Here is a 9,133-nt window from a genome sequence, read left to right as displayed (position 1 = left end):
GTTCATGTGGAACGGCAAGAGACCAAGGCATCTGCATGGCGCATGCTTGAACACACACCCCAGAGAGAAAAAAAAATGTAAAAACTAAAAATAAACCAACTTTCACTGTTACATGGCATCTTGTAGATGCTTTTTAGTTTTCAGTTTTATTTGGTCCAGTGTTTTACGAACTGGGAAATTTCAAAGAAAACTGGATTTCAGGCTTCTTTTGAAAATTCTGATGAAGCAAGACTAGTTTCCATTTCCTGGTGTCAACAGACACCTAGAGGAAGGTCAGCTTTCCCACAGGGAAGGGACTTGGGTATTCCAGTTCTAATACTTCACTGACTCCTGGTCTGAGTGTTACCTGTGTGATCCTGGAATGAACTGACACTTGTATTTCTCTCTGGATTAAAAAAATTGACTTAAGCATTGTAAGGGCTACATTTGGGATAGTATGGAGCTTGAGACAGTGTGGGTGTATGTAAAACTAGTGGTTCTTTTTCATATTTTAAGTCCTTATATACTATTTAAATGTATTTAATACAAATATGTAAGATAGAAAAACCTAAAAAATATACAAACATGCAATAAGAGCAATCAATCTCAACTTAAATCTCAGTTAGGAAACAGTGTTGTCACTGAAATCTAGAAACTAAATAGCTGGAATAACACTATGAATGGCCACCTTTGTAATTTTAACACAATGTAGCTACTCCTTGGTTTATGATAGAGTTGTGTTTTACACTTATCATCACTTGAAAATACCATAAACAACAAGTGCATTCAACCAACCTAAAAAGAGGGCAGAAAACAACACGATCCACTGCAGAGGACTGGGAGCTCACCCTGTAGATGGTGGCTGACAGGAGCGCTACTTAGCTGCTTCTGCCCAGCATTTCAGTAAGCATCCCACTCAACCGCTGGCCCAGGAGAAGATCAGCATTCAGGATTTCTCCTTACTTGCTTTTGTGCTATCATAACGTTGACGAATCATAAACTGAATCAACATAAGCTGCATAGTGTTCTTATACTCTTCCTCTCAATCATCCACAGGTTTGTCCCTCATTTACTTATGTCTTTACTGTCATGGTCACCTCACCTCAATGAAGCTTTTTTCCTTCCATCTCATTTAAAATTTAAAATTCCAAGTCATTCCTTCATTCATACCTAATTTCTCTTCCTATTTGCTTTTTTCTCTAAATATTTAGCATTTAACATACTAAATTACTTATTTTTTCCAACATTCTTTTGTTTTGGTTCGTTTGTTTCTTCATGGTAGGGTCTCTCTCTAGCCCAGGCTAGTCTCGAACTTTCAGCAATACGATCCTCCTACATCTGTCTCCTTTAAAGACATGCACCACTACACTTGACTCCCCAACCCTCATCTCAGTCTAGCCCAGGCTGACCTAGAATCCACTCTGTACTCTCAGGATGGGCTTGAACTTACGGCGATCCTCCTATCTCTGTCTCCCGAGTGCTGGAATTAAAGGCGTGAGACACCATGCCTGGCCACACTTGGGTTATGCTTCCTCTCACCCCCAACATTCTAAGACACAATCTAAATATGAAACAAAATCTATTTTAATTATGTAGCAGTAAGGCAAGAAAAGCTATGCAATTTAACTATGATACCTATTATTGGGCATTTTTATACTTTAACATCTTTAAAATGAGAATGCATGTTGGAATTAATGAAATGTTATTAAATTACTGTTAGTTCTTTAACTAAGTAACCCTGTGAAGGCAGATGTTTTTAACACTGCCTGATATTCTTAAGGGCTCAATAGATGTGATTTGACAAAATGATTGAACAAATTTACAAATGTGAGGCTGGAGAGACGGCTTAGCAGTTAAGGTGCTTGCCTGTGAAGCCTAAGGACCCAGGTTTGATTCCCCAGTACCCACCACGTAAGTCAGATGCACAAGGTGACACATGCATCTGGAATTTGTTTGCAGTGGCTAGAGGCCCTAATGTGCCAATTCTCTCTCTCAAGTAAGTAAGTAAATACATACATACATACATACAGTACTTGTAAAATTATAAATGTGCTGAGAAGGACAAATAAGTTCCTGTCTAGAAATGAAAGAATAAAACTAGATGGTTAAGTATACAAAAGAAAACATGCTATTGTAAAAGCCTGACTATTCACAAAAGAATGACAGATTGACAGCTGAGTTTTTAATTAGCAATAGAAGATGTCTGACAAAAATGCACTATTAATTTTCAAAATGCTAGAAGAAAAATGCCATCAAATCACAATTCTACATTTTGCTAAATTATCTAGTGAAGATTAAGGAAGAATGTCAGGCATGGTGATACTTGACTTTAATCCCAGTACTTGGGAGGCAGAGGTATGAGGATGACTGTGAGTTTGAGGCTAGCCCGGGACTAGAGAGTTAAGTTCTAGATCAGTCTGGGCTAGAGTGAGACCCTATCTCAAAAATCAAAAAAGATTAAGGAAGAAAAAGCCAACTGAAAAGAGACAAAGCAGTGTGTTGCCCACTGAGCAGGGGTGAAAGAGAAAGTAAAAATATGTACTTAGCCAAAGAAATAAAAAACAAAACATACTCCCCCCATATACACAAAATCCAGAACCAAACAAAACAAATCTAAAGGGAAGAAACATGTTGCAGGAGACAGTAATGAGTAAAGAAATAAGAAAAACATAATTCAACCTACCAATCGTTGACCCAGCTATAAGAAGGTATATTATTCCATTTAATTTAGGATCTTTATACATTTATCCCATCATTTCAGTTTTAAACAGTAAGTTTCTCATTATTCACAACATAAAACATTTAACATCTGTAATGCAAGAAGATACCTGCAAAGCGCTTGGGTCATACTTGCATCTTTCACATTTGGATCCGTGGTAAGGCTTCTGATGAGAACTGTGATCATCTGAAGAGGAATATGTTGCACAAGGCTTGCCAGTGCTACCGATGGTTCAAATGACACATCTATTTTTTAATTAAAAAGAAAAATAAACATGACAAGGAGGTTCAAGTGAAAGAGTTCATGAACACAACACTTTAAATAGATTACACATATATATCTGAAATAAAACTCAAAGAAGCCGTTCTTATGCTATACAACAAAGGTAGACACTAAAGCTGAAAATTAAATAACAGAAATAGTTTCACTGAGAGTATATTAAGGTATAAAACTGTCAGTCATTATTGCTAAGTTTAGTCAATAACTACTTGTTTGAATTCTTTTCTTTTTTTCTTCTTCAAGGTAGGGTTTCACTCTACCTTGGCTGACCTGGAATTCACTATCTTCTCAGAGTGGCCTTGAACTCATGGTGATCACCTTCCTCTACCTTCCAAGTGCTGGAATTAAAGGCATGCACCACCACGCCTGACTCTAATTTTACATTGTTTTGCTAAGATACTGATTTGCAAAGCAGCAGTCAGAAAAGTAACTTATCGTGATTATAGTAGTCACATTACTTTAAGATTTAAAATCTTCAGTGTAAAAAAAACAAGGTGGGGGCGGCTTTACTTGAACTATGTTCAACTAAACAGATCCAAGATGAGAGCCTTTAACTACACCAGCTTAAAAACTTGGCAAAAAATATGACAGCTAAGACAACATGGACAACGGAAGTAAAAATTACAGCAGGGGAAACTGGCCAACTCAGACAGTGTAAATATATGGTTAGTATGTATCAAATTCATTAACATGTATAAACTTTAAAAAACCAACCATCACTTTTGGTTCTTAAGATAAAAAATGAGGGGGGCTGGCGAAATGGCTCAGCGATCCAAGGTACTTGTTTACAAAGCCTCCTGACTGAGGTTCAATTCCCCAGCACCTAGTAAAAGCCAGATGCCAAACCAAATGCAAGCATGGGCAGCTAGAGACCCTTGAGTGCCCTTACACACACATGCACGCACGCACACGCGCAAATAAGTGAAAATATTTTTTAAAAAGACAAAAAAAAAAAAAAAAAAAGCGAGGACATCTTTACAAGGTGAATTTTGAAAACCCAAGCAGCATAATTAGGGAGAATGGATGTACCATGTAGAATGGATGTGTTCCTGAGTGTAGACTACTGCCTCATAAGCCAGATTTTAATGCTGTTCTCAAGAACACACACACATAGTATAAAATTCCTAGGTGAAAGAACACATTCTAGTAAAGTATTACCACTTGCCTCTTCTCTACTTTCTGAGAATGCAGCTCATGACACACCAGAAAAGCACCTATTTAATCCTTCATATTCCCATTGTCTTAATTTTACTTGTACCTTTTCTCATACTATTATCGACATAAAATGCCAATATTTGGAAAGTACACAATAAGCTGGGATAATTTAGTAACAGATGACACACACATCATGAATCCAATTCATGAGTTGTAAAAAATGGAGGAATTAAAAAACAGGAAAAAAAAAACCCTCTTTGATGACAGGGTCATACACAATAATAATGTGGCAAACATTATGATGCTACCATTAGTCACTAATGACTAGAAGCTTTCCACAGCGGCTGCCATCCTCAAAGCATTCCACACACTGAGCAGAGGCTGGGTAATTAAATTGTTCAGCACAGAGGTCCCAGACCTAGATATTCTCAACCTTTAAATGCTGTCTGTGATCTGTTTTAGAGCTACAAAGTAACAGCTTTAACGAGGTAGTTCAGTGGAATAAAAATTTGGGGGTATTAGATTTACTCTCCATCAATGTTTTCAATGGGGTGGAGAGATGGCTTAGTTGTTCAGACACTTGCCTGAGAAGCCATTGGACCCAAGTTCGATTCCCCAGGACCCATGTAAGCCAGATGCACAAGGTGGTGCATGCGTCTGGCATTCCTTTGCAGCAGCTGGAGGCCCTAGGGCGCCCATTCTGTCTCTCTCAAATAAGAAAAAAAAAAAATACATATTTTTAAAAGAATGCTTTCAGGGCAGGAAGTGTGGTGGGTATGTGAGATATTCTCCTGAAGTTCCAGAAAGACCCCTTACCTGTGGAAGAGATGCTCGCAAAAACTTCTTGCAGGGAAGGCAGCAGCGTGGAAGGCTCGGCCTTCCAGATGTTCTGCAGCAAATTACTCACTTTGGTCACCTGGGAGACATATTCCCGCAGCTCCTTCTCCTGGGTGGACACGCACTGGAAGTGGCCTATCGTTCGGACCAACTGTTGACAGAAGGTGACGGCCAACTTCCCTTTGGGGATGCACTGCCCGAAGTCGCTCAGAAGGTCGCTCAGCCGGGCACAGAGCTGCGGCTCGGGCCTCTCACAGACCATCCTCAGCACCTCGACCTGCAGCACGCCGAAGAGGTCCAGCACCGACGGGCAGCTCATGATCAGCTTGAGGCCGCAGTGGATGTAGTCCAGGATGGCTACGTCCTTCCGGTCCAGCGAGCGGTAGCCCTGCTGCAGGAGACCCAGCACGAAAGTCTTGTTGAAGAAGGCCTCGAACTCGGGCCGGTGGTAGCGGGCGTAGGCCTCCAGCACCTGGTGGCCCACCTGTCGCTGGAAAGGGTCCTGACCCTCCAGGATGAGCCGGGTGGTCAGGTCAAACATGGCCTCGCACTGCGCCTCGTCCAGCCAGTGCTCCGCCGACTCCACCACCTTGCGCACAATCATGCGCTTGAGGGTCAGCGGGTGCGAAGAACTCACCAGGCCCTCCAGGATCTTGTCCATGGTCGTGGCCACGCCGCGGGGCCAGGCCCCGGGGGACACGGAGCGGACGACGGCGGCGGCGGCGGCCCCGAGGCGGGGCAGCAGAGCACCGGGGCGGACGTGAACTCGCAGAGCAGCAGCGGGACCGGCCACCGCCACCGCCGCCTCGGCAGCCGCATTTATCGAGCGGGGGCCCCCATCCGAGCCGACGCTCCCCGCCGGGCCTACGGCGCCGGAGGCCCGTCCTCGGCCGCCAGCCCGGCGCCCGCGGTGCCTCTCAGCATCGGTGCGCGGGCACCTCGGCCACGCTCCCTCCCCGGCTTCGGCTCACGCCCCCGGCGGATGCTTTCCCGAGCTCGTGGAGCCGCGGCGCGGAAGCGTCCCGGTGTCCCCGGGCGGCCGTGGGCGTCCAGAGAAGAGCCCGGCCCTGGGCTGAGTCAGGAGGCGCTGTCACGAAGAGTGTCGGGAGCAGGCGGAGAGACGACGAGGAGGAGCAGGAGCAGGAGGAGGCGGCGGCCAAGAACACCCTTGACCCGGATGCAGAAACGCCGGCGAACAGGAAGTGAAGCATGGAGGCCCCTCCGCAAAGGCCCGCCCCTCCCACCGCTTACTCTCGACTCATTTCCGGTCCACTCCCCGTCCTCCTCTCCTCTCAGGGCCTCGGCCGCCCTTCGCTCCGCCCCTGTGCCCCCCCCCACCGCCTCCTCGCCCCGCCCCGCTCCCGACGCCCCGCCCCTCGCCGGCGCGCAGGCGCAGCCGCTCCGGGGAGTGACGCGGCCGCTCTCACGTCACTGAGGAGCGAGCGTCGAGTCTCTCTGAGTTCCGGTCGGAGCGGAGCTTGCCCTGGTGGCGAAGGTGGCGCCTCGTGTCCTTCAGAATGTCGCTGTTGTTCTGTCGAGAAGTGCTATTTATTTAAAATGGTGGGAACGACAATGTCCCGGGAACGCCAGAGGAGCGTTTGGTGAGAGAGAGAGGAAAATCTCAGGCGCGGCTTGGGGAGGAAACTTCCCACGCCCTTGTCGGTTCCTGAGGAAAGACTGAGTCGACGGCTTTTCTCTTAGGTGTGGTCACTCCAGTGAGGACAGGATCCCTGGATGTGGTCACTCCAGTGAGGACTGGACCCCTAGATATGGTCACCAGTGAGGACTGGACCCCTGGGTGTGGTCACTGCAGTGAGGACGACCCCTAGGTGTGGTCACTCCAGTGAGGACTGGACCCCTAGATATGGTCACCAGTGAGGACTGGACCCCTCGGTGTGGTCACTCCAGGAGGACAGGATCCCTAGATATGGTCACCAGTGAGGACTGGACCCCTGGATGTGGTCACTCCAGTGAGGATAGGATCCCTGGATGTGGTCACTCCAGTGAGGACAGGATCCCTAGATATGGTCACCAGTGAGGACTGGACCCCTGGATGTGGTCACTCCAGTGAGGACTGGACCTCTAGGTGTGGTCACTCCAGGAGGAAAGGATCCCTAGATATGGTCACCAGTGAGGACTGGATCCCTGGATGTGGTCACTCCAGTGAGGACTGGACCTCTAGGTGTGGTCACTCCAGGAGGAAAGGATCCCTAGATATGGTCACCAGTGAGGACTGGATCCCTGAATGTGGTCATGCCAGTGAGGACTGGGCCCCTAGATGTCACTCCAGTGAGGACTGGGCCCCTAGGTGTGGTCACTCCAGTGAGGACTGAATCCCTAGGTGTGGTCACTCCAGTGAGGACTGGACCCCTAGATATGGTCACTCCAGTGAGGACTGGACCCCTAAATGTGGTCACTCTTGGTGAGGACAGGACCCCTAGATGAGGTCACTCCGGTTAGGACAGGACCCCTAGGTGTGGTCATGCTAGTGACGACTAGACCTGTAGATGTGGTCACTTCAGTGAGGTCTGGACCTCTAGATGTGGTCACTCCAGTGAGAACAGGATCCCTAGATATGGTCACTTCAGTGAGGACAGGATCCCTAGATATGGTCACCAGTGAAGACTGGATCCCTATGTGTGGTCACTCCAGTGAGGACAGGATCCCTAGATATGGTCACCAGTGAGGACTGGACCTCTAGGTGTGGTCACTCCAATGAGGACTGGACTCCTAGGTGTGGTCACCCCAGTGAGGACAGGATCCCTAGATATGGTCACCAGTGAGGACTGGACCCCTGGGTGTGGTCACTCCAGTTAGGTGTGGACCCCTAATGTGTTTACTCTGGTTAGGACAGGACCCCTAGGTGTGGTCACTGCTAGTGAGGACTACACCTGTAGATGTGGTCACTCCAGTGAGGTCTGGACCTCTGGATGTGGTCACTCTAGTTAGGACAGGACCCCTCAATGTGTTCACTCTGGTGAGGACAAGACCCCTTGATGTGGTCACCTGGTGAGAACAGGACTCCTAGATGTGGTCACTCCCATGAGGACTGGACCCCTAGATGTGGTCACTCCAGTGAGGACTGGACCCCTAGGTATGGTCACTCCCATGAGGACTGGACCCCTAAATGTGGTCACTCCAGTGAGGACAGGACTCTGCTGTGGTCACTCTACCCCTAGATGTGGTCACTCTGCTGAGGACAGGACTCTGATGTGGTCACTCTAGTGAAGTCAGGACTCTGAGATGTGGTCACTCCAGTGAGGACAGGACTGTGCTGGCTTGTGCTTGTAATGGTTGGTTAGATCCAGGCCTCCAGCAAAAATTCGGGTCAGCTTTGGTGTCACATCTGAAATTTCTAAGCTGGCCTCAGATGGGGGAGTGTGATCAAAACTAGAAAGTATAGCATGTGCTTGTATAAAACAGGATGGTTTAAACAAAACCAGTGAAAATACCGCAGAATTTACACTGACGATGTTTTACATTGAGGACAGAGGCAGTCGTCATACGTGTCCTCTTTCAAGCTGAATTCTGCAGATTCATGAATCTAACCTTTAAAGCCCTTTACATTGAAAATGTCTGATTACAGTTTCCTTCAGGCTTGGTTCATGTAATTATGAATCAGAAATTAAATGCCTGTTATACAGAATTTTAAAGAAATTACCCCTTTAAAATGTCCAGTGTGGGGGATGGGACCAAGTTTTTGTTAAGAGGTTTTATTTTCATTTTTTTTTGTTTTTGAGTTACAAACGACGTCAAAATATTTTTTAGCTCATGCATTAGGATATTAAGCATAGTGGTTGAGAGGAGATAGGGGTGGTGTAAAGAGGAATTTGAGACCTCCTTTGATTTATTTGTTGGAAGAAATGAAGGAATAAAAATGAAATGAGGCAGGTAATTGGTGGCTTTAGAGGACAGGAATAGCTCTGGAACTTATCAACTAGGTAGAAGTTAAGGCTGCTGAGAAAAGTAGGGTCTCGCTCTAGCCCAGGCTGACCTGGAATTCACTTTGGTCTCAGGCTGGCCTCAAACTCACAGTGATCCTCCTACCTCTGCTTCCCAAATGCTGGGATTAAAGGCGTGTGCCACCATAGCCAGTGCCCACTACATTTTAAGACAAATATAATGAAGTAAAGTATTGAGAAATGGTAGGGTTGTGGATTTGAG

General features: G+C 46.5%; 1 protein-coding gene across 2 annotated transcripts in view; it reads right to left on the bottom strand.

Annotated features, from left to right (window-relative positions):
- The window catches only part of Usp38 (ubiquitin specific peptidase 38), a 34,622-nt gene extending 28,965 nt beyond the window's left edge, over window positions 1-5,657 (bottom strand). For both annotated transcript variants that reach the window (XM_045131479.1, XM_045131480.1), the window contains exons 1-2: window positions 4,949-5,657; window positions 2,808-2,943 (exon numbers count right to left, since the gene is read on the bottom strand). In XM_045131479.1, the coding sequence (XP_044987414.1) occupies window positions 2,808-2,943; window positions 4,949-5,630 (818 nt within the window). In that variant the 5' untranslated portion in view covers window positions 5,631-5,657. The remainder of the gene's footprint in view (window positions 1-2,807; window positions 2,944-4,948) is intronic.
- Between the last annotated feature and the right edge of the window lie 3,476 nt (window positions 5,658-9,133).

The sequence above is a fragment of the Jaculus jaculus genome, chromosome 12 (assembly GCF_020740685.1).
Source record: "Jaculus jaculus isolate mJacJac1 chromosome 12, mJacJac1.mat.Y.cur, whole genome shotgun sequence".
Classification (NCBI taxonomy): domain Eukaryota; kingdom Metazoa; phylum Chordata; class Mammalia; order Rodentia; family Dipodidae; genus Jaculus; species Jaculus jaculus.
Note: the sequence above shows the minus strand (reverse complement) of the source record. Positions and strands in the feature narration are given on the sequence as shown.